Below are 25,944 nucleotides of genomic sequence, written 5' to 3'. Positions count from 1 at the left end.
AACCACCATGTATTCCTGCAATTATTTTCTTCTTCATCCCTTTTCTATTCTTATTCCCATGTCTTTTTTACATCATCTTTTAATTAGATTATAAGGACAAGCAATGTCTGTCAGCCCACACTACCCAAACCTAAGGACCTCTGATGATGTTCTATGCATCTGGGCTCAATAATAAAAGCAATATATAATAATAATAACAGCAATATGTTCTTAATATAGAAAATATATTATAATAATATATAACAATAATAACAACAATTTTCCGCCATCCATGTAGAGACTTCAAAGAACCCTCAATATGTTAAATAATACCATTTGGGTGAATAGACTATTAAATCTCATAAACTCTCTAAAAGGGTCCCTCCACATGATATATGAGCCAAGAAAATGCCATCCCTCTCGGCATTTTTTAAGCAGGCTGTATAAAATGTTGTGAACTTTCCCCTTGGCCTTAGATATTTTAGAATAATTTTTCATGTGAAAACTATGAGGATGGAGACTCATGTATAAAAGAGGAATATTAGACACAAGACAATTCTGGTTGTCACAGCCTGACTTCAGCTGGGCAAATCTGGATGTGAAAACTCTTGCAGACCTACTCCAAACTATTTGCTGGTTTACTTCACATTACGAAAAAAAAAGCCAAGCAGCTATTTTTGTGATACTTGGCCTTGAGTGTAAACATATCACCTCCAATGAATTAGCCATCGCTAAGGTTTTTAATCACTTAGTCATAGAGCAGCTGCGCCCTTGTATTCTTTCATGAAGAGTGTCACTTTGAAAGAAGTTTCCTATTTTTGCAAGCGAAGAACAAGCATGTTTGATTTCAACAAAAACAAGTAACTAAGTTATTCTCGTTCGATTAAATTCTAGGAAGAAAGAATATAAAATCTCCAAGTGGATACATTTTCTTTAGCATTCTTCCATTATTGACTCAGCAAATTTGTTCCTGTGTGAATTGTGACACTTGTCCCATCTCTCTGAAGACACGAGCTGCAGCACATCAGCACCACGCCGTAACCGTGGGTTCAGAGCTGCCGGCGGCCTGTGCCCAGGCTCCACATGCTAACTCTTCTTCCAGGGTTTCTTTAGAATATTTTTTCTTGATTGACATTGTTCAGAAGACAGAGACAGACAGCCGTTCTGAAGAGATTGAGGAAAACGGTAACTTTTTGAAACAGTGAAATAAATTCACGCTTTATTTCCCATGACATTTGGGAAATGACTGTAGACACTCCCATTGACTATTGGCACAAGATACTAAAACCTTCCATGGAACTCCTTCCTGCCTCAGAGGTCAATAGGATTCAAGTTCCTCGTGCCTCCTAGAAAAAGGTCCATAATATCTAACTCAGTATTAACTAAAAGACTTCCACATCTTAAGTCTCTATTCAAATGTCATCATTTACATGAAAAAGATGTTTGAAACAACAGAAATATGGCTTGTAGAATTTGCAAGCTTTGTCCTGCCTTTGCACAGATAAAAATATTAGTTCAATGTCAAAAATACAGACAAAACTCCTGGTGAGAATAAAGGCATAGAAATTAAAATGATCGCATCCGAGATGGAAGCAGTTCTCAAAAAGTTTAACGTGCTCACTCTGGGGGTGACCTCCGGCCCAGATGACTTCAAGAGCTGGGACAATAAATCATCAGTCTATCAAACAGGTAGCACAAACGTCTTATTGAAGCACGGCAAATGTGGATATATCGTTTAAGAAAAGCTTAGCAGCCACTGAACCATTAGCTAGACTTCAATAGACAAAGTTTAAGAATAAGTTTTGAAGAAAGCAATAATTAAGCACATGGACATAAGTGGGAGAATTACGCGTGAAAGGCAGATCATGTTAGACAAATCTCCTCTGACAGGAAACCTTATGATTTAAGCAATCTACATCTAGTGATTGGACTTTGGAAGTGTTTGGTAATCTAACAGAGAAAAAGTGTTTGTTAGCTTGAAAAAACATGATATTTAACTTAAGAAAGAGCAGCTGACAGTAAGTTTTCTGAACGTACTGGTCGAATATAACCCACGACATCCGTCAAGGATGCGTGCTGGAACTCATCTTACTGCTTATTTCAACAATGATCTCTGTAGTAAGGGGAAGAGTACGCTAATGAAATGTTCCAGTGACAAATTAAGGGAGGTAATGGCAATGACAGGAGCATCATACTGGAAGATCTGCTCAATGAAGACCAAAACAATAGAAAGGAGATTAGGTTTAATAATATAGAATGAAAAATATACTTAGCGAGTGATTCACCTCATCTAACAGAGCCACCAGAAGACAGGTCTCTAGTCAAACGCAGCTAGATGGGGAATCCTCCAGAGAGCGATTCATCACAGCTATTGCTGACACCTCTTTTAGAGCTGAGGATCCACACCTGGACAGCTAAGATTAGGTAAGACGAGTCTACCAGTTTGATAATCATAACAAAAAGGCTGTAACCTGACAGACACCAATCAGAAATAATACAGGAGAATGATCTGGACACACCACTCAGTTGCAAGATAAGTATCGGTTATCAATATGATACGGTTTTAAGAAACCCAAGTGATCCTAGGATGCGATCCAGGTTATTTCTAGCAGATGTAGGCAACCATTAATTGCATTGTGCAAGATGCTACAAGGGCCATATGGGGAACGCTGTATGCAATTCTAGTCAACCTGTTCAGAAAAGATGGATTCGAGATGAAAAAAAGGCAGGGAAAGGCTACTTAGAAGAGAATGGAGAATCTCTCAGGTAAGGAACTTCATGTTTATCCTAGCATGATTAGCATTATTGTTCATCAACAAACTCAAGAAACAAACAAACACAAGAAAGAAAGCGCTACTTAAGTTACAGGATGATAGTAATAACAAAAATATTGTAATGCTTATGTTTACGTGAGGAACTAAAGGACTTTTTTTTTATCAATAAAAGGACTGAGTTTCTGAAGCAGATTTCCAGAGAGCGCAATACGGTAAAATTCCAGGTAGTTTTAAGACGATTCTCACACTTGATGGAAGAAATTACATGGTGCGTTTTTCTGACATAGCAGGGGGTGATCAAAACATTTTATCTTCAATATTTGAAATAAGAATTTAAAATAGAATTAAAAAATAGTCAAAATTTTGACATAAGAAAAATAAGGGCATTAAACAGTTCCCAAAACACAGAGTTAAACTTTTCAAATACATCTTTTATGAAAAGTTATGTTGTGACGTTATCTCACAGCTCAAAGCTTCTTTACTCGGAAAATAAGATTTGTCTTCAAACATTACAATGGAGTTGTATTTGAACTGGTAGTTCTGATATCCATACCGTTCTATTGATGACTACTCACAAATTCCAAATTAGAAGAAAGAACAGAAAACAAATAAAACCCAAAGGAAGAAAAGAACAGTTTGTTTCATACATATACTATGTTGATTCAATTCAAAATCTAAAGAGAAGTAGCCTTTATTACCCTAACAAAGGGGTTGGTCCTGCAAAATGACAGCACCTGCAAATTGTCAGCGATGACACTCATCAGCACGCTGAATTCATCCAGACGCCCAGCCCTCTTCGTGTTAGTGTGAAACGGACACTTCAGGTGGCACGTCTCACTCCAAACATCTCCTACCTTCATTTGTCAGCTTTGTGAGGAAAGCCATAAATTATAGTATTATAAGTAGAGTGTTTTGCTTTCTTTAGTCAGCAACTAGATGACAAGCAGTAGACAAACTAACAATAATGTTTGCTTTACTGGCTTTTCACTAAGTAAACCAGCTATGATATACCTCCAAATAACATTTCCCTATCATTTCATGAAAAAAAAATAATAATTGAAAAATGTTTCCAGGGGAAAAACATTTTTTCCAGATGCTGGTTCTTTAGGAAATATTAAAGATACCCGCTGAAATCTTTATAAGAATTTGCTTTATTGCACATTTTGTATTCTTAGCCAAGCTGTCATCACGACCTATGTATTTCCATAACTACCTACATATGCCCATTTACTCGACTGAAGTAAACGGACAGAACTAACGTTATTGTAGTTTGACTCAAAAAGAAATTTTTACATGACAAACCTAAATGGTTAAAAACCAAAATACATGGAAAACCTCTTCTGAATTAAAAAATAGTGTGTAGGATGAGGCTTTGAATGGAATATTTTTTTTTTAAAGATTTTTGTATATTAAAATTCACTTGTGTGGACTTTCCTCACTTACAGAACATACTGTACAGTCTTACAAAGAACAAAATATCCCCGACTGCCGCTGCTGCCAATGAACAGAGCGGATGGTTACAGCACAGCATTTCCAGCTGGGCCATGACTGCTCAGACCCATGAAACTGATGATGAGGCTGAAGGATTTAGGAAATCCGTCACCAGAAAGGTCTAACAGACATAGCCCTAAACCCTGCCATTAGAAAGGAAAGCAGGCACGAGGAAACCCACTGCCCCTGCAGCGTGCTGGTAGAATACAGGCACTCACATATTTTCACCGTGAATGTGAAACATCCCCTGTACCCACTGGCCTTTTTCCAAATCCACTGTCTTCTCCCTAACGGACAAAGGTATGGCATACCCGCTGAAACTATGCAGTATGTCCTAAAATGATGACATTTCGCTTTAATTGAAATCAAACATACTCTTCCACTAGGGAACAAGAAAGTAAACCGAATTTTAATAGGAATTCACAGAAGTACAGAAGAATATTTTTCTCCCTCCTATATTATCTTTCCATGGAAATCCGAGAACAAATATTTTTGAGGCAATAGATGAAACTTATTCTTAGTTAAACTGTACTGAAATTAGTGAAGTTATATTAAGTATTAATTTTGTTCCTCTGTTTCTGTGTAAATGAGACTGTACTGGATATATGTTTACTAAACTATGCTCCTTATCATAAACTTCACAATACGTACCTAAAAATTTAGCCTCTAAAATAAAGTTTATTGATAAAGAGAATCTACCCTAAGTCTACTCTAGAATAACTTTGCGAATATTATTATTCTGGAAGAAGAGTGCTAGTTTCTAAATTTGCTTTGTATACTGCAAAAATTAGTTCAGATAAACTCTTCTGTAAAGAAGCATCCCTGCAGAATGCGATTCTGGCACAACAATTCCTCTTTAGAGTCACATTCTGGTTTACTCTGAACATTTCCTACTTACATAAATCCTAATACGCTCTCTCAGAATTTCCCTCCAAACTCTCGAGCCATCAGTTCCAAAACCAGTCATATCTGAGAAGGGAAGAAAGGTGAAAAGTGCCATTTTTGTTTCTGTGGACAGGCTGGACATAATGAGACTGCCCAGGAGCTGCAAAAGGTCAGCCTTCTGCCAGCAGAGAGGCTGTAGCTGGTTAGGTGTTGGTATCGTAGTGATCACGATCTCTTGTTTTTCCTGGGCTTCAAAGAAATGCTGTTGAGTGCCAGTAATAGCTGGACATGACAGCACCAGAGAACCCACTGGTCAAACAACTTACAGTCCTGCAAACAAGGAACTTACCCATCTCTGAAACACCTTCCTAAACCGGACAAGGTAGCACACACTGACTGCTCCCTAGGCTGGGTACATCCAGAGACCGTACCTTCAGCTACTTCTTGCTGAGATGAAACTGTTCCGTGGAAAGAAATGGTTCTGAGCCAATTGAGAGCTCTGTTGCTACTTGTTAGCTGTTAGAAAATAGCTCACAGCTGTAATTCTGACCGTACACTCAGAACTTCAGTTAGCAAGGTTAACTAAAAATTATGTTTGGGTTTTTTTTTTTTTCCCATCCTTCTACCTTCCTCTCGGGAAAATACAAAATCCTATGATACTCCTACTGATCTTGGCCAGTCCATGATATCCACATCTTACACTATATTCCTGTCATGCACATTTTTCAGTCCTCGGACCTCATATGGCAGCGCAGATCTCTTGTGACAGAAAACGTGAGCGCAGAATTCAATAGTCATTTTGAATTTCTATAGCGACAATGTTTTCCGAAACTACCGACAATGCAGCACTGACTTGTACAACCTCTGATCAGAGCACGCTGGACTCTTACACACTCCATTAAGACTTGAAGAAGAGGTATAAAATCCTCAACTTAAAAGGTGTAAGGGCCAGACCTTGACAAATGTTTTATTCTTTGTTATTAGAGAAACACATTGATAAATACAAAGGGAAAACTGAAAAAAAACCCGAGCAGAATAATGTTAAGGGAAAAGGCTGACAAAGAAATGTCAACTGTAGAGTGCTGAAGTGTCACAAAGCTTAAAACGAAGAGTCAGAGGTACAAGTGATGGAAGCGGCATGTCCTTGCTCTCCCGAGAACCCTGTGCTTTTCTCACTGGCTGACAGACTTTTCAGCTGAGATCCAGATAAGATTTTCGTTGTTTTAAGACCTATTTAATCCCATCAAAGTCAGCACTAAAAATTTACAATTTTTTAAGCAGATGTCTCGTAGGACTCGGATACATCCCCCAGGGTGTATCACGCAGTCCCACCCTCACTTCTAGGAAAGCCTTGCTGCTGATAGCATCTTCCGTTGAAATGGCATTTTTGAAGTGGGCGGCTGTTGTGAAAAAAGGGCAGGGGACAGGACACTCCAAACCCTCCTGAAGACATCAGTGAAAGCATTTTGATCTGCAAAGGTCAAATTTCTTCCTCCAGTTCATCCCCTCAGACTCCTGCCACTGAAGTTTGCAGCAAATATTTTGAGGTTCTTCTCAGGAAACTTCTTGGTTCCTCTTCCTTTGTCCCCAGAAGTTTTACCATGGTGAAAGTTTTTGGTCCTTACTTAAACTTCCCATTTGTTCTCACAAGAATTTAGTCCTAATGAGAATTTTGACCCAATGCCTATGGGATTTAACTACTAAAAATATTTACCATTTACACAATGTATTACAGATTCAAGTTTCCTTGCAAATGTGACTTAGCCCATACGGACTTGTGAAGCAGAAGAGACTTAAAAATGTCTATAATTATAAACTACAAACTATAGAAAATATATATATTCAACTCTATAATTAAGTCATAAAAATAGTTACTGATGTCGCAAAGTCAAGTACTTCAACCATAGTTCTGTCCCCTTGCATTTTGCCTTGTTTCCCGAATGAAGCAGAATGTAACCAGGAAGCACAAAGGGATGTATTAGAGGTTGCATGGAAACTATAAGCTTTTTTTGTGCTTCATTTTTCCACTTTTTTGGGAGGAGGGGAGAAGCAAACAGTTTAGTGGTTTGGGGGTTTATTCTATACAATTTATTAAGTTCAGCTTTGTTCCACCCCTGCTTCATTACAAAAGCTAACATGGCAGCTCTGGATCACATCTCTTTAATCTACAAGATTAGCAGGAGGGAAAATAATTAGACTCTCTTGGCCCAACCTAGTCATCTCAGTTGTCTCCACCTCTTCTCAAGGGTGTGCCGTCACAGATGTGAGGACCTACCATCGGGTAGGTCTGGAAGCCTGTCATGAGCCTCTTTTTTTTTTCATTCCCACCCCCAGTTTGGTGTTGAGCAAGTTCCTACCTCATGCGATGCCAAGAGGGTTTGGATGGTGTGGCTCTGAGGCTCGGCTGAGGAGGCCAGCTTGGTCCTCCACTACGCTCCATCAGCCCTCCGCGGTCTCCGAGCTGAGGCTCCACTCCCTGGCTCTGAGGGCAGCGTGGCCCTAGGCACAGAGAATATTCTTGTGTATTTAAGCAGCTGCAAGTGAAAGAAGAGAAATAACAATTTTTACCAGTTTATAATTCACCCAACCTGATTCTTGACGCATCTCAAACATCGAGGGTGTTAGACTTTCTCCCAAAAAAACCCAGCAGTAACTTTTTCACACGCATGTGTTATGTAGCCTAAAAATACATGCCACTACCATCTCTGCCTGGAACAAACACTTATAAGGTTTTTTCTTAGAACTGATCTGCAATACCTGGACTTTGTTTTGGTGAAGAGTCCCTAAATTTACTACTGCTAGCTCGCTGATGCTTCCATGGACTATCAGCATAGTCACACACAAGTGGTGAGTTCGTATACAGTGCAGCTTCACAGAGCACGGGCTGGGCGTCCTAGCATTAGACTATTTTAAAGAAACTCATCAGGTCTATCTTCTTATTTCTGACCTTGTGAAAACTATTGACTTGCTTTTCTATTCTGGCGGTTCAGCACTCAATATCCGAAACACCATTAGGAATAAAGGGAAGTGTAATATTTTATAGATGTGTGTGGCCTACAGTCCTCTGCCCATTTTCAGTCTTAAATAGCAAGTAGTGAAGGGGGGGTGGAAACAACTGCAAGGTGTTACCTCTGGGCAGAATTCAGATACATTCTCGATTCAGTGCCAAAAATACCCAGTTTTTTAAAATTACCTCTCACTACACATTGCTTAAAGCATATCCAAGCAAAGAAAGGCAACACCCATGGAAGGAGTCATTGGCAATAACGTTGTGGTTTCAGCCTCGTTCCTTTAAAAATGACTCACCAGAAAAAAAGTTCAGAAAAGGCCTCTGTCTTAATTATTGTCCTGGCCCCAACATGGCTCTTTTTATCTGCTTGTGCAGAGTCATCACGCGAGCAACTTGCTGAGCAGCAGAGCCTGCACCCTTCTCCCCTGCTCCTGGGCAGTCACTGCCCTGCTGGGAGGGAAAAAGTACTGCTGCGGTGCAAGATGCGGGACGGTGCTGCACGCCCTCCGCCGAGGCGGAGGACCCACTGAGCCTGCGTCTGAGCGCGGCCAGGAAAGCCCTGGGAGAAGCAGCCTCTCATAGACACGCCGACACGGAGAGCCAGGCAGCGGCAGCCGGTCCATCAGCACCGCTTGTGGTGCTGGACAGGAGAGCATCAACGCCGTAGCTGCAGCCAGCTTCTTCAGCACACGTTTTTGACACAGGCATTAATTACTTCATCACATGCCATTTTTTCCAGAGGGCCCCTGCCCGGTCCCGTGCATGGAGCGGATCGCACACACTGAGCAAACTGCCATGCAGCCGCTTGTTTTGTCGCCGTCATTTGGTGCGTGGCCCTAGGACTCGTTAATGGCACCGTATGCAGGCTGTGCATGCCACGCCGCCAGAATTGGCAATTTCCGCATGGGTTCTTCCATGGCATCAGTGATTGGAGCAACACAGCGCTTCATAACATTAATCAATTTCTTTTCAAAATAGTCTGATAAAATTCCCAGAGTTTATCTGCAAATCCATAAAGAGTATCCACTGAACATGTGCACACTCAACTTTTTCATGGGTTTACGATAAGGCCACATTTTGATGGATTTTTATAGGAATGAAAAAGGGGCACAATCATAGCCCCAAACTGGAACAAAATGTAGGCTAGTACTTTGCTATCCTGCTATTAAAGTCTACAGACGGGGTGAAAAAATGTCTTTGGAGACATATAGTTAACGGACACATTCAGGAACCTAAAGATGTGAATTTTTGTGTAATGCCCATACTTCTAACACCACTTACCATGTTAACAGAGCACTTCGGCAAACATGGTTCCAAATCGCTTCACGTGTCTTCTGAGGTGGTAAAAGGCCCAACTGCCAGCCGTCCCTCTCGGTCCGCAGCAACATCTGCACTTGTGAATTGTCCATGCGAAATTCTGTGGCACGCTGAAAACCGAACATATGGGGACAGTATAAAATACAGTGGATTAAAATCGCAAAATAAATAATACTGGGGCCAGTACGGCAGTTGTGTTATTCCTTTTCCTATGTAATTTAAAACCAAAACCCCATAGCCCATTATTAACTGTAGCTTCTGCATTAATTTTCAGTCTGCCAACCTAGTGTACTCCAGAAAGACAAGGTCTTGCTACAGAAACTAGCTTCACTTGTGTTACTATGTGTGAAGTCTTACGTGTCACCGTAAATTTACATTTTGTGGTTTATTAATATTTCACTGTTGTGAAGTGAATAATTATATTTACCTCTATTTTCCCTGAAAGTAGTGCATTTTTATATTACTTTAATACCACCAATGCTTCAGTTATTGCTAATATTAAAAACGGATTTAATTATGACTTGATTAATCCAGAACTAAAACATGGTTGATATCCGAACAGGCCAGGCACAAATCAGGTGTAATTTACATCCCTAATTATTACATTAACAATTTCTTTCTTCTGAAACACTGAAATGACACGCCCGGTATAATCATGATGAAGAGCAGCAGCAGGCCAGGAAATGTAGTAAGCTTAAACAAGGTATGCGCTGCACTGACGTAGCTAAGCACAACAGGCAGAAATGATACCAATGCAGCGTTTAGAAATTAGGAAACGGGGCTGGGACAGCCCTGCACACCGTGCAGGCCCATGGCTTCTGAGATTCCCCGATCCTCGGGGGGCAACTGTCTTGCGGGGGGCCTGTGAGCCCCCCACCCATAAAGGCCCGCCATCGGAGCATCAGCGGCCCCCGCTCTCCTCTTCCCTTCCCTACGGGGAGAACGAACGTCGTCCAAACCAGGATGCGCGAGGCCCTATTTTTCCCAGTCTAATATCTACTAATGCTTCATTTCTTCAGTGGTATCTGGAAATCCTGGATGCATTACTGGGTTAAATAATTAAATAAAGCCTTGTCTCTCCTCTGTGGGCTCATACTACTTTTTTTCCTCCGGTTTTCTCTGTTGATTCACTTTGAGGAAAAAATCCAAATCCGCATTTTAAACAATAAGCCATTTGGCACCGGCCCTGTCTTTTCTTTGTACCACGTATAGCGCTAAGACCACTGCTGGTGCCAAGGGAATAATAACTCACAGACAAATAAACTTCAATAATAGAGGGAAATGGCTGTGCTTTGAGCCCTACCAGCCTGCCGAGTCCCCTGACACCCAGCTCTGGGGTACAGCAAACGAGGAGCCCACGCCACCAAAATCTCCCCTCTCCCCTGATTCTGCATCCCTGGCCGTGCCCCAGACCCTGCCGGCCGGGGACGAGGGCACTGCGTCCTTTTGCGTTGCCATCAGGCAGGGCCGCTCCGCTCCTGGGGCCTTTGCAGCCTTTCACCCTCTGAAAGCTGCCTGCGTCCCTTTGGGGGACGGCACCCCGGGGCTCCCAGCCAGGGGCCTGGGCACGTCCCCCGCGGGCGGGCTGTGGGACGGGGAGCGCAGGCCCCGCACGCCCTGAGAAGAGCCAGGAGCTCCATTTTGGCCCAGACCTTCTGCGGGTGCAGCAGGGGAGGGGGGTGCCCCGTCCCTCACAGCGCCCAGGCCCTCGCAAGACTTCCCGGGCGGCCTCAGGCCTCGCTCAATACTGACCTTTGTCTGGGGAGAGCTGCGCTGGTGGTGGAGCTGTGGCTGTCACCACCCTGCTCTGCCCACCCGCCTGGGGCCAGGGGCCTGCGCGCCATCATCTGCATCGCGGCTGAGGGACTTTGTGCCGCCATCTTCATTGGGGTCACGGGACTGCGCGCCATCATCTGCATCGCGGCTGAGGGACTTTGTGCCGCCATCTGCATCGGGGCCACGGGACTGCGCCCCGCCTGTGGCTGCCCACGGCTCCCAGCTTGCCTTCCCTCATGGGGCACGCTGCTGTTGCTGCCTTCCCACATCTACTCTTCATCTACAAGGCGTTCAAAGTAACATCTACAGCAGGGAGCGCGACGAAACGCGCAGCCAGGTCCCAGTGGCTGTCAACGGTTTTGTTCAGGAACAGTTCCGGCCTCAGAATCTCACGGAACTCGGTACTCTGGCCATCGAGGTGGTTGTTGAAGACAAATTGAAGCCGATATGCTAAAAGCACTAATATTGGCTGCGTACACTGTCCCTCTGAGGCCAAAATCCTGACTGCCTGCATTATCCTTGCCTTGGATTTCTTCTGGCACCGAAAGTCTTCTAGTGCGCCTGGACCATCTGGATGACTTACACCTGTGGAGACCATTGCAGCTCTGTGAATACGCAATGTCCCACGCAGCATCACCCATCTTACATACTCTCACACCACATGCCAGGGCTTGTGAACAGGTCCCTTCTTCCAAACGTCACGGCCAGGGCAGAAGATGGGGCCCTCGTGGCAGCGGGTGCCACCTCCGCCTGGGAGGACATCTATGCCCTTCTTCCCTACGGGCAGGATGCACGACAGCTTTGCAAAGCCATTCGGAAACGGGTGCTCGGTAGCCTGTGGCACAGGCAAAATGGCGGCAACTCGTGCTCAAAGAAGAAGTACAGAGAAAGGCCTCCTTGACCCGTATGCAACATGTGATGGAGTCGTCCTTTGAGGCACCAAACTTGATGCTGTCTTCAGTACCCACTGAGAACAGAAGGCGGCATTAGGGATGCTGTTTGGGACTCCAGCTTGGCTTCCACAGGGGCCGGCGGCTCGGCTGGAAGTGCGATGAGCAGGTGAGTGCTCTCTCTGAACCATTACTTTGTGTGAGAAATGGGGGTGCTGGTGGCTTTGGGTGCTCCCGAGGCAGCAGTCCATTGGAGCGGGGTATCGGCAGTTCTGACTCCAGGAACAAACCCAGCCTCCAGCTGCGGAGGGAGGCCACCCCTCCTTCAGACCAGGTATCCCCACACCTGTGTAACACAGCCACGGGAGAACCTCCATGTTGGCAGGGGCACCCCCCTCACAGGCGGCCATGTTTCTCATTTGGCTTTCCGGCCATGCTGGAAGATGGCCCTGTTCACATCACTGGGGGGACACACTCCATGTTGATATCCTGGCGGCCAGCGGCAGGCCAGCTTCTGGAGCGCTGCTGAGGGGGGACCAGCGCTGACCTGGTGGCGTTTTCACAGTTAGGAGCGATCAGGCATTTTTGTATTATGTGGTATGTCTGCCCTTTGGAAAGGCCTTTATCTTTTTAAGTCTTTTCTGCTTTTCTCTCACCATTTCACTGCGGGGTACAAATAACCACGTGTCTCTGTCCCAGAGTATCTCCGAGCATAGTGCAGCATGTGCACGGTGCATTGTGGAAAAGAGGACACTTTCCAGTCCAGGAGAGGACTGGGGGGAAGACATAGATCAGTGAAAATAGGGCCTGGGATCTAGAAAGTTCGAAGTTTTATAGGGGGGTGTATGCATGTGGGGTATCCCTTGGGCAGGCCCCCGGGACGGCAGCCTCTGCCACGCAGCAGCACCGTGCTTTCCCCACGGTACCGGCCCTCCCCAGCCCTGCTCCCGGTCCCGCAGCACCGCGTGGGTGCCTTCGCACCCTCTGGCTCCAAAAGGTTTAAATTTACGGCACCTTGACTTTTCTACTACTGCTTTTAGGTTTACACGTTCGTCTCTAGGCCCAGCGGAGTAACGTGGGTGCAAGAAAGCCCCTTGTTCGTGACAGAGTCTCTCGCCCCCCTTGAGCAAGCTGTGGCGGGAAGGAAACGGGGTGCAGAGCTCTCCCGCCCCGGCCGGCAGCACCCCGCTTGTTATTTCTCCTAATCCCTTCCGGGCCTGGGTCCTGCCGTCTGTCCGACCATCCTGTCTGTCCCCCCACCTGCACAGCCGCCTTCCTTCGGTCCTTCCCGCTCCCCGTTTCCTTTTGCTCCCTCTGCCCTCTCCCCTTCGCTTCTGCATTTCAATCTCCAGGACCCGCTCGCGCACCATCGCGATTACGCGCTCCGCTCCCATTATATTTAAAAATGAATCACAGCCACCCCCCCCACCCCCCCCCCCAGCATCCCGCGGCGCGGACGGCGGCAGCGATCCGCAAGCCTCCCCGCCCCGGGTTCCTCCGCAGGAGGCCGGCGGGAACGCCGCCCCCCCCCGCCCCGGGCCGGGCCGGGCGGAGGGGGGCCCGCCGCGGTGCCCGCCCGGCCGCCTCACGCCCCGGCCGCTCCCGCGCTCTTCCGCCGGTCCGGAGGGCTGCGGGGCGGCGCGGCGGCCGGGGGGGGGGCGGCGGGACCCTCCATCTTGGTCGTCCGTCCCGCCCGCCCGCCTCCCGCCTTCCCTCCCTCCCTCCTCGTCATTGTCTGCGAGCGGCGGCGGCGGCGGCGGCGGCGGCGCTTATAAGGCGGCGGGCATTGCCCGGATGTGAGCGGCTGGCGATGTGTCTTCCAGGGAAAGATGCTATTATCCGCGTCTCCGCGGGGGAGGCCGTGGTGGTGAGGAGGAGGAGGAGGAGAGCGCTGTAAACTTGGAACAAGTTTGGGACGGGCGGCTCCGCGCTCGCTCTGGGGGTTTTGCCTTTTTTTTTTTTTTAAGGAAGGACAGAGGGGAAAGTCCCCGAGCCGCCACGGCGCTCGCAGTTTGTCAGTCACCATGTGTTTGTAAAAACAATAGAGGGAAAAGTTGTCGGACCTTCTTTTTTTTTTTTTTTTCCCTTTCTTTTTGCCTTTTTTTTTTTTTTTTTTTTTTTTTTTTTTTTTTTGGCTGGCTGGCGTCTCGGCTGTCTGGGTGGGGGAGCTGGTGGCGGGCGTTTGGTGGTCGGGAACCCCAAATCCCAACAAAGCCAGGTGTAGGGTGCCTGTAAAGCTGTGGAGTACCCCGGAGCAGGACTGACACTTACAGTACTTTTTCGTGGTTTTGGAGGGTCACACACGTGTGAGATAATAAAGCACTTTGGCAGAAGATTCCTCTCTTCTTTTTTTTTTTTTTTTTTTATTTTTTGTTCCTATTTTTCCCCCCTTGGAATATTGTGAACATATTTGTGGCCATTTAAGGTAAAGTTACAATTTGCTGTTAGAGTAACTTGTCTGTGTTTTTTTTTTTTTTTCTTTTTAAAATTGTCGATCCCGATGCGTTATTTGAAAAGAGGTGCAAGTTATTCGATGTGTAAATGCAAATAGAAAGTACACCGCGTGTGTGCACACATAACTGCTCGTGTGTATAAATATACATTCTAGCTACACGGTGTAACTACACGTGTGAGATACACACCAAGGTGCAAACGCTAAGCGTGATAACTCGGTGCTTTATTTCCTACCGGAAAATGAAGGCGAACTAGTTTTTGTGGAGTGTGTCGGGCCTGCAATAGCAAAATGTAAAATAAAAGTATAACATGCCGAGGGGGGAGGGGGCCGCTGGCATCGTCCCCAGAAACTTGAGCGTAAAGCGAATCAAAGGGCTGATTTTGCAAAGTTTGCAGCAACGCTCTCCGTAAATCGAAAACCTCGGGTTTGAAATTTAGCTGTAGGCAGGGGGAGCGGGGGGGGGGGGGGGATCACAAACAAACCAAAACAAAGCAGAATAAAAAAAAAAAAAAAATGGACTGGAGAATACAAGGGGAAAAAATATTGTTCCTCTTGGCAAAGTCTGCGCATCACGTGTATTTGCAGCCTCGTATAAACTCGCTTTGCCATGTGTATGTGCGCGAGCTGGGGAAATTTAAAGTATAATCCCTGCAAAAGTGCGGCGCGGGCGGGAGTCGGCGGCGGGCCGGGCGCTGCAGCTCCATGCTCTGATCTGCGGGTAGGCGGCCGGCGCCGCGCCCGGCCCCGCGCTCCTCCGCGGCGCTCCGCGGGGCTCCGCGGGCGGCGGCAGGCCGCGGCGGGGCGGTGCGCGGGCGGGCGCGGGGCCGGGAGCCGGCGGGGGGGCGGGCGTGCCGGGCCGGGCCGGGCCGGCAGCGCGGCGGCGGCGGGGTGGGGAGCGGCGCTGCTCGGCGGGTGCTGCGGCGGGGCGGCCGCCGCGCTGGGCTCCGCGCTGCTCCGCGCCCCTTCCCTCCCCGCGCCCCTTCCCTCGCTTCCCTTCCCCTTCCCCTCCCCCGGCGCTCGGAGGGAGCCGATGACTCCGCACAGGCCCGAGCCGCTCCCGGGTTGTTGTTATTACCCCCCCCCTCCTCTCCGCAAATTAGAAATTGGGGCTAATTGTCAAAGGCTGCTCGCTGCTTCCCTCCCGGCCCTGCCACCCCCGCCCCGCGTCCCTCCGCACCGGCGCCTCCGTAGCCTGCGACTTTGCATCTCTCTCTCTCTTTTTTTTTTTTTTTTTTTTCCTCCTTCTTCCCATTGCTGTTATCGCTATTTGCCGTTTCTGCCTCTAAACGCTACTTTGCGTGGAAGAAGGAGAAGGGAAAAAGTTGGGAGCGGATGGCTGTAGTTTCTTCTCTGGGATCCTCATTCATTCCTCGCTGAACCTCCTGTTGCATAAATGATGCTCCGGGAGCGAGGCTTTTTCTTTTTTTTTCTCCTCCGGATTTGGGTTTAGAGTGGATGTTACCGGGTTTCGATCGCCTCTTTGGAAATACAATATCGCTTTTTTTTGTTGTTGTTGTTTTTGCTGCCCCTCCATCTTTTTTTTCCCTCCCTTCTTCTCAACTACCCACCCCCGACCCCCACCCCCCTGAAAAATCCGATTGTGTTTCCTGCAAGGCTCGGGACTGGGTTTCTGATTGCGGTTATTTCCATGTTTCTAGGTTTGTGTGATTTTGCTAAAATGCATCACCAACAGCGAATGGCTGCCTTAGGGACGGACAAAGAACTGAGTGATTTACTGGATTTCAGTGCGGTAAGAAACAACGGTGGAAATTAACAACAGCTGTAAAAAAATATCTTCTAGCTGATCTGTTAAACTAAAAAAAAAAAAAAAAAAACCAAACCAAAAAACCAAACCAACAAAACCAAAACAAAACTGTGATCTAAGTACATTGGGCAATTTTTAATCAGCAGCTAGAACCATGGTAAATATCTTTTTGCTTAAAAAAAAAAAAAAAGAGAAACAAAAATTAGAGTCTTTTTATTATTTCTTATTGTATGTGATGGGAGATGCAATCGTGTTCACAGCTTATTTGAATGTCTTGGATGTCTAAAATAATTCATGCAAAAAGAGACGCCCCTAAAAACGAACATTTCTCATCATTAGTTAATAACAATATCTAGCACTTTTATTGTGCTTTACGTTTTATAGCGTTGTTGGCACATGAACTAATTAATTGCTAATTAGTTGCTTATATTCTATTTTCAGTTCTTCCCTTGTTTCATTTTTTGGCACATGGAAGGTGCAAAGAAATCCATGACTGTCTCAGTTTAAAGTTTTCACTGAAATCTCATATGGCTTCTGCTGTCATTAAAACTGCTCCAATCTTTTCCGAAGCCCCCCCAGCTAGATGGTGCTTTTTTTTTTTATTATTTAAAAAAAAAAAAAAAAAAGTACTTTTTGTCTCTCTGGGCGGCTCCTGGCCGGGCTGGTTTGGAGGCCAAACGTTAATCCGGACGTGTGCACTTGTCTAGTTTTGTCAGGCTCCCCCTCCCCCTCCAGCCCCTTCCTTCCTCTCCCCATCCCCTCCCTTCCCCCCAATATGTCAGGACTATCTATCTATCTATCTATCTATCTATCCAGTTATTTATTTATTTAGGGGGAGAAGCAGTTTGCTGTGAGATGCATGTATGTTCCTAAAGACCAGCGACACCCCGCAAAAACCTGACCCCCACCCCCCCCCCACCCCCGTGTAAATGAGGCTGCTTCAGGCTGGTGCTGCTGCTGCTGCTGCTGCTGCTGCTGCTGCTCCAGACTTTGCTTTGGAGGAATGGCTTGGGGAAGTTTGGCCAGGAAACGTAGCCTGAGGCAGCTTTGCAGCCCCCTCTTTGCTTGTTGCACTTTTTCCATTTGTTCCTTCGCTTTTTGCAGGCTCTGACTCAGGGAAGGTGCGTATTATCCACTAGACACGTCGAAGAAGAGAGAAACCAATTAGGGTCGAAATAAATGCTAGGGAGAGAGAGAGGGAGCAAGAGAGAGGGAGAGAGAGGGGGAGAGGGAGAGAGCCTTGCTTCAAATTGCTCTCGTGTTAGAGACGAAATGAGAATTTAGGGCAGGTGGCACTTTGCATTATTATTATTTGGGTTCACATATGACAGGCAAATCCTAAAGCGGGATGGAAATGGACATTGCTACATTTATGGCCAAGGTTTCAACAAAAAAAACTTTTTTCGCCTTTGTCAGCGTGAGAGTTGGAGAGGGGAGCGAGCCCCGCTTCCCAGCCTGGATAACGCTGCTGGGGACTGGGATTGCTCAAACTCTTCGGGAAGCGCATATTGTTTGGGGAGCTAATGAGCCTAATAAAAACGTGATGATGGTGGTGAGGGGCTGGTGGGGGCTGTAAGAAATATTGACTCGTTTTCAGGTCTGTGGGGGATGATGTTTCGTGGTAGACCAACTATTAACGTAGTTCACAGCGAACGTGGAAGGAACTTTTGACTAACAGTGGACTCGGGAATCTCTTGTTTTCCAGTAGTAATGCCTCTTTGTTTTTTTTTTTAGATGTTTTCACCTCCTGTGAGCAGTGGGAAAAATGGACCAACTTCCTTGGCAAGTGGACATTTTACTGGCTCAAGTATGTAAAATTTTTGTTTTGTATGTAGTTAAAATGTTGTTAGTTATTTATCCATAGGCATTACCTTTGTTGTGGTTGTGTTAATCTCTTCTGGGGAGCAGCTTCATTCATATTTGAGCGGAATTATTCCTAAGCGCTGGCTATTATTATTATTGTTGTTGTTGTTGTTATTATTGTTGTTGTTGTTATTATTATTAATTTCCCCAAGACTGGGACATTTTCACAGTATTTCCATACATTTATGATTTTTTTAAAAAAACCCCTTAAACTTCTCATCTGTATAATTGTTCAAGGGGAGCTAGTTTAAATCTTTTTCTTTTTTAGATTGAACATGGGAGATTTTTATGGACAATTTCAGATGCTATCTTTTGTATGTCAGAAATGATAATCAAAACATCTTGCGTGAGAATTAATTTTGTGAATAAGAATTGAAGGCTGCTTAAATAAAACAAATAAATAAATAAGCAAGTATCCGAGTATAAACACCAACCTCTTCCAGGAAAAGAACTCTTTAGTATTAGAGATCCCTGTTTGCTGATGGAATATTTTTCGGTGAATTAAAATCTTCAGGCTGGTTTCTTTTCCTGGTGCAAATTAGGGCATTTTCTTTCTAAATATTTGACTGCTTTTGAAGAGTCCCTGAAATTTAACTGGAGGATTTGTTTGTTTGTATGTTTGTTTATGTGGCTGTAGTAGTACTGTAGGGGCAACTTCTGCATTCCATAAAGGCAGGAGTCCTGTTTGATGACAAAAGAAATATCAGAGCTCGTTGCGGCAGAACACATGTGTACAGTAATTGTCTGGCAACTAAAGTTTTATATAGAGGCTTTTATATGCCTGACAAATTAGAAGTAAGACTAGCAAAGATACTTACGCATTTGAAATTTCCTTACTCTTCTGTGAAGTTCGTTTAAGAGGGTTCCCTGCCTTGCGGATGTGGTGTTTTGGACAGGACACAAACACATCTCCGGGTAGAGAGTTGCAGTGTTTTAAAAGCACAGGCAATTACACATACCAACACACTGTACGTAGTATTGTTATACGCGGAGCACTGTTCTAAATCAGATGGTAAATTTGGACAAGTCTTCACTGCAAACTGCCAGTGGATATCTAGATATAAACACGTCATTGCATATGGTTTCATGCCTGGTATTTGCAGTTCGTACTCAATTAAAGGAACCTCTTCTGTGTATTCAGTATAGCCATTTTTATTAGATGCACTAGTACGTCAATTAACTTTCTATTTCCAAAGAAGGACTTCCTACTTTGAAGGTAGTCTGTAATACACATTTTTAAGGTACTGGATCAAATGCCGCCTACAATTATTAGGCACTCATTTTGTGAATGTTATTCTAGTCAGACTTTCAAAATAATAACGTTTTTGTTTTAGCTTGACAAATTTGGTTGTATTATGAATATAGTGACTTGGAGAATTTTACTGTTAGGCTTGAATAACTTTCCAAGCATGATTTGCCTTGTATCTCACAGGCTAAAGATTTTAATCCTATTTTTTGTCATTTTCCGAATTACATAATTTTAATAACTGATTTAACCGAATACATAATATTCACGATATTTGTTTTCACTGGAGAGAAGCGAAGAGTGTTTGTGCCAGACAAATCAATTTGTCATGCTTATATACCAGTCAATGCAGCAACTAACACTTGGTCTAACAGCAATTGACTAGATAGTTATATTTAATAAATGCATCGTAAACCTCATCTATGAAGTCATTTTGATCAGAAATACCACAGGACAGCAAATCTGAACAGTGAGTGAAATCGAGGGGTTATATTGTATTTTACTGTCTCTGAATCTGAAAGCATTAAAGTAACTTTGACGCATCATTTTAGACATACAAATGATTTAATGAGCTGAAGTAAGGTAGTAATATTAAGACACAGACCATTTAAAATAACACCTGAACTCTCCCACACTGTAAGAACACGTAAATGCCTGAATACACCGGTCTCTGATGGTGGAGGATGAAGTACCCTGCTTGATAAAGGAATGTATACTGTATGTTGGTAGCTCGTTTGCACGATGGCATGCAGCACAGGGTACGCTCTTCTAAGGGAAAATCATGTTGAATTTCCTATATAAATATCTGTGGCTTGGTTATTAGACGGGGAGTTTTGTAGCGAGTGATCAGTGATTTGAGAAAAGTTGCCCGAACGGAGGCATGGGTGACTTGCCCCTCGCTGGTGCTCGGTGAGAGGGTGGGTGTGTGGCCTGAAGATGCAGTTGCGTGAAGGAGAAGCGTGGCTATTGTTTCCCTGTGCTCTTGCTGGCCAGCTAGCTCTGTGCCAGAGTCTTGCTTCTTCCGAATATTTGGTGTGCGGTGTTGGAATGAGCCAGGACTTGAGAAATTCAGATTTGATACGATAGCGCCCAGACGACTGCTTCGAGAGATGTTTTCTGTAACTATACAGAAGGATTAAAGGTAGCTCCATTAATAACATGTGAACACAGTTTATTATTCTAATTATGCATATTGATCATACGGAATTTTAGCGATCCGAATGCAGCCTGTTCTTCCTCCTGGACAGATGCCCTTCTGAAGTTTGAGCTGACCTTCTCTTAATGGTCCTGTGTTAAAAATTATATTTACTGAGATGGGGAACCACAGATGTCGTTCCTCTGCATTAACCTGAAACTTCTCTTATGGGGGGGAGGGAAAAAAAGGAGAGGGGGGGGGAAAAAAAAAAAAGACCCCAAAGAAAAGTAATCCCAAGCAGTGAAGTGAAACTAACTGTACTTTAGGAAGTGTGGTAATATTTCATGCTTAAAGTCATCTTAACAGCTTTTTACTCATCTAATATATGATGCTCTATTGTGATTTGTAATGTGTGAATGAAAATAAAGTAAAGCCACATTTCCTTTTAATCTTTAATTTCACAAACATGGCTTCTTACCATGTTAAGAAATGGTGAGGGCTGCAAGGGAGAAAGGAATGTAACCTGAGCCACAGCCGTGACATTCCCATGGAGCATTTTTCACATGAAAGGCTTTTGTCAACCCAGTAAAGGACCAGGAGTTTTTGTTTGATGTTTGCAGGTGTTCAGCAGAGAGCACTAAAACAATTCAGCCATGCTGGTTTAGAGACTCTGACCTTAACAGGGAGAATTGGTGAAGACTGAAATTATTTTTAAGAAAACTCCCCTGGAGTTACCTCAAATTTATATTGTATTTGTAAAGTGATTTAATACCTGTTACTTAAATTGAACAATACACATCCATTAGAACGAAGCAGGGTTTTTCTTTTTTCTTTTTCTTCCTCCTTCCCCCCCCCCCCCTTTTTTTTTAGGACAGTTGCCAAAATAAAATTAATTTTCCCAGATCTTCTAAGATTTTCTGACTAGTTTACCTTAGCTTCCGCAGTAAAAGCATTTGTCATCATCTGGGTGCGAACCATGGCAAAATAAGGGGAAGATGATGATTGCTGGTGCTCGATTTTGGGAATGGATTTTGAAGCAGCTTTTCAGCAATTGTGGTGCTCAAGAATTTGCTAGGTCTGTCACATTTGGCATATTTCGGTTTTCGAACTGTTAATCAAAGCCCACATCTTCCTGATTATGTTCAATTTCTGCTTCTTCTATTTTAAGTATTTAATTTTACCTAAGTTTTCAAGCATCTGTTATAGATTGCCCACTATGTATATGTTTGAATATTGTGTGGGTGTGAGTAGCAGTGGAATAACTGAATTCTTATGATTGGCCATTCCTATTGCACAAAAAAAAAATCTAAAATCTTTGCTAGCGCAGACATCACTGAATAAAGCAAAGTCAGTTTAAAGGATTTAAAGACTTTTAATTTTGCCATTAGTTTGATCAGGGCTTGTCCTACATTAGAATAACAGCGATTACAAATTAATACATCTTTAACTAAGGAATCACGAATTCAGCTTGGTTTTGAAGTCTTTTTTTTTTTCTTTTTTTTACTTTGGATGTGCCTGTGAGTGAATTATAAGCAAATACAGTTTTTTAAGTACAGTTCATTTTTGGAGCCTGGCCTTCTGGGAAAGGTGCATAATTTTGCTATTATGGGTGGATCATCAGAAAAACTGAATTAAATACAGTCTTTATCTTGGAAACGTTTTGGTAGCTGCTCAGGTTGGGCACACCTCGGGATGCGTGCGCGGGTCCCGCTAAGTGTCAGTAGGAATAATGCGTGTGAGTGCTGGGGAAGAGCACACCCTTTACCAGGGAGGATTTTGGAAGAAAGTGATTTATTTGGGGGGTTATAATGCAGAATTGCCACTCAAAAGAAAAAAAACCCAACCCGTACGTGAGAAATTTTAAGCATATGGATCAGAAGAGTACTTTTAATCCTGAAGGAAAAGAAGCGTAGTAGGTACCTAGCTACTGCAATTCCATAGGTGGCTCTGAGGGGTAGTCCACATTCGTAATGGTATATGTCAGAAAACACAGAAAATGATGATTGAATTTGGGTGTTGGCTTTGCTTGCGTGTTGCACCACGTTCCCTCGTTTGCCAGGCGCCATTCCAGGTCTCCGGCGCGCTGGTGCGCAGGGCACGGCACCTCCGAGCCCCAGACCCTCCGGCCCCTCGCCCGCTCCGGCTCTGCTGCTGCTAGCTCGTGGCTGCGCTGTGGGATGCTCCTCTCGTTTCGCCTGTTGAAAAATACTTGAGGCTTTAGTTTAGATACACAAAGGCAACTGCTTCCATATTTTTCATCCCTGATGTTTCGTAATTATGATTAAGAAGAAGAAGAATGCTAGTTACCTCCCATCCTTCCAGCTATGTTTACTTGCGAAGCGTTCGATCCTCCTCCCCTCCGAGTCCTATTAAAGAGAGTACTGTGGGGGCAGAAAAAGACCCACGCTATGGTATTTGAATTGGCCTGAGACACCGGAGTGCATACTTGGAGGAGCTAAATATTTAGTTACAAAGAAGAGAGGTTACTTCTGAGTTTGTCTCTTGCTCGCAGTGGCAAACTGAGCGTATCCTGCAGAGGACGTTCCAGAGACACAGCCACCTACAATCACACACGTATATTTAAATCTGGAAGCTAAGGTCCTGTCTTGGTAATTAAAAAAAAAAAAAGACAGGAAAAAAAAAGAAAAAAAGGGACAAAAAAAAAAAGACTCGAATCCCCTTGATTTCTGATGTCGGAAGAAAACCAGCCTTATTACATGGAAGAGGGTCTAAACAAATGCTCTGCAAAAAGGGTGCATTGGATCTGATGTAAGCGAATTGTATCTGAAACAGTTCAGTCATGCCTGTTGGATACTGTAGCTTTTTTTTTTTTTTTTTTAAATACTTCTTGTCATAATCATTGCGTGTCTACCTTGTCAAGACTCCTGAATATATTTAATAATTCAAAAACATACACATTAGTTGTCTGAGAGACTGAAGTGCTTGGGGGCCAGATCCAGCCAAATGTCACTTGGAGGAGACGTTTGTGCCTGCCATTGCCAAATTTAGCAGTAACAGAAATAACGTTTTAGATGATTCGGTGGATACGAGGTATCTGTGAACAAAGTGTATCTGTTAAACCAGTGAACTTGGGTCTTACTTGGAATTAAGTAGGAGTGTAAAGCTTGTCTAACGTGTTCAGTAAGGGATGCAGGGAAAAAAGGCATTTGGGAGCACGTGAGGTACAATTTGGCTTCTTCCCATTAAATTTGTACTCGTGCCACTCCCAAATTCATACCGATTTTTGTCATAGGCAAACGCAGCCTCCATTGACTAAATTCCCAAGAAACATTAAATAGGCACAAATAATTGTCAGCCTGTGCATCTCATGGACACCAGCTCATACAAATTTTAATCTTTTACCACTTTACGCTTATTTTTTTGGCTACTGCAGCAAGAACGTGTGATTTAATTTATTTATCTCCCCCAATGATTTAAACCAGTACTGAATTTTGGAATTGCTTTGATATTTTACTTACCTAGTAAGTAAAAGGATTTAAGCACATGCTTTTGGATCCCAGGAATGTTGCAAATGAACTGCTTGACGTTTTTTGACAAGATCAGCAAATATCTTTACCATACTATTGTAATGAGGAAATCACTTAAATAACAGATGAACAACTAAGTCACATAAACATATATAATAGAACTATGTAATGAAAGTTTATGCTGTTAATTGCTTGAATCTCTCTTAAATGCACAGAATCATGGAGCACTAAAAGCTGTCATATAAACAGTTTTGTTTTGAGTTTAAAATTATTCCTTTTTTTTTTTTTATCTGCTATGATAAACAAAGTCATTTTGTAAGCTTTACAGATCAAACATTTACTTCTAATGGTAAACTACATTTTGTAGCTGGAAATTTGTGTCTTTGCAAGGCCCAGAAAAAGAGTAGAGCCCCGGTGGCCCCAGGCCTGTGGTTTTCAGTGTTTGATATCACGATGTTATTTAGATCAGTTCCCATAAGCCAAGATAACAGATCTGCAATTGTTTAATAAGGAACAGGGTATGTGTTTGTAATGGTTTAAAGATCTTTTACCAAAATTTTCCCAGATAAATGATACAGGGGCGGTGGGCATAATGAAAGTAGAACTAAAAAGGGATAGAAATTACATTTCAAGAAGTGGAAATTATTTTTTTTTTTTTTATGTCCTGAATCGGAGGCAGCCTGTTGTTTTGGAGCTTATGAAATGCAGCCTTACGAAAGTCAGGTGCCTACATCTCCTAGCGCTCCTCATAGCTGGCAGAGGAGAGGCTGCCCCAAGGCGTTTCAGATCAGCGCTGTGAATCATGTTCTGGTGATGCCAATTCTCTACCAAAGGACCCAGCGATTTGCCGCCGCGTAGCTCGCTGCGTTCTGGCTGTCGAGGGCTAGGCGAGACGCATCCCCCCAGCCAGATCACGCTGTCATTGCTCGGACAAATTTCTAGTTCAAGTAAGCTCACTGCGTGGTCATCAGAGAGAAGAGCCGGCATAGCCTGGGAATGTTTTACATGTCTTGCTGAAGATGTGGGCATATAAAATTAATATACATGTAATAGTATGTACCATCTGCCAGTGTCTGCAGATAGTCCGTGGAGTTCCTCTTGCACCTCGGAAGACAGGAGGAATAACAACAGTTAAAACGAGTCCCCTGAATAATTTAATTTGGTGTTATTTATTCTGTACTATTAACCGCTAAGTAAAAGTCACAACCAAATGTCCTCATCTGCCTTCATGCAGCCGATGCTGCCCGTCAGTCTGAGGCCATGAGATGTTGAGGGGCCTCCGCTTTTTTTTTTTGTCATCCGGGAGGTATCGTGTGCCTCGCGGGATCTAGCCCAAATGCCACAATCTGCCTCTTGCCATTTGTGCCGTTCAAAGGTTTTCAAACCTGCGACTTTGGGGTTTGTGCCTGGGCACAAATCCATGGTCTTGTAACACTAGCCTGCTAAATTTTCTTCTTTAACCTGTTGGCAGGGAAAGCTTTCTGCCTAGTGCTTCTTGGCAGAGCGGAGGGGTGGCAGTGACCAAATTCGTAGATAATTTTTCTAATGCTTTCAAAGGCTGTTGTGTAATTTCTTTTCTTAGCAAACTTCCAGAAATAGGAAAAATGTTGAGAAAGGTTGGCATATTTACTCTTTCTGCCAAGGTAAACACTAGTGCAGTTGATCTGCATATCAAACAACCAGGTGTATTTAAAAATGGGTTTATCGTGGTGGATTTCAGAGCAGTGAGAAAGTATTTCCTGCGAAGGTGCAGCAACAGCATTGTTCGCGTGAGAGCTATTGTGACAGTCACCGTTTAACGATGTCTTTCAAGACTACTATTGGTAGTAATGACAGTACGTAGCTGCAGTCTATTGTTGTCTGTGCTGGG

The 25,944-nt window shown here is 44.1% G+C and overlaps 2 protein-coding genes across 19 annotated transcripts in view; one reads left to right on the top strand and one right to left on the bottom strand.

Annotated features, from left to right (window-relative positions):
* Positions 1-13,399, bottom strand: part of LOC148053779 (uncharacterized) — a 90,568-nt gene extending 77,169 nt beyond the window's left edge. For all 3 annotated transcript variants that reach the window (XR_015707908.1, XM_087772809.1, XM_087772810.1), the window contains exons 1-3: positions 11,209-13,399; positions 9,421-9,566; positions 7,487-7,663 (exon numbers count right to left, since the gene is read on the bottom strand). Coding sequence is in view for 2 of the 3 variants with exons in the window: in XM_087772809.1 (XP_087628935.1) it covers positions 7,487-7,663; positions 9,421-9,548 (305 nt within the window). In the remaining variant the exon portion in view is untranslated. The remainder of the gene's footprint in view (positions 1-7,486; positions 7,664-9,420; positions 9,567-11,208) is intronic.
* An 887-nt stretch (positions 13,400-14,286) lies between these two features.
* The window catches only part of TCF4 (transcription factor 4), a 239,753-nt gene continuing 228,095 nt past the window's right edge, over positions 14,287-25,944 (top strand). For 7 of the 16 annotated variants that reach the window (XM_087772707.1, XM_087772710.1, XM_087772709.1 and 4 more), the window contains exons 1-3: positions 15,486-15,638; positions 16,236-16,327; positions 18,077-18,149. In XM_087772707.1, the coding sequence (XP_087628833.1) occupies positions 15,608-15,638; positions 16,236-16,327; positions 18,077-18,149 (196 nt within the window). In that variant the 5' untranslated portion in view covers positions 15,486-15,607. The other 9 variants (XM_087772695.1, XM_087772699.1, XM_087772702.1 and 6 more) reach the window with 8 other exon arrangements.

Source organism: Nipponia nippon, unplaced genomic scaffold, assembly GCF_047370975.1.
Source record: "Nipponia nippon isolate SJK-2023a ecotype South Korea unplaced genomic scaffold, ASM4737097v1 scaffold_37, whole genome shotgun sequence".
In the NCBI taxonomy this organism is placed as follows: Eukaryota; Metazoa; Chordata; class Aves; order Pelecaniformes; family Threskiornithidae; genus Nipponia; species Nipponia nippon.
Note: the sequence above shows the minus strand (reverse complement) of the source record. Positions and strands in the feature narration are given on the sequence as shown.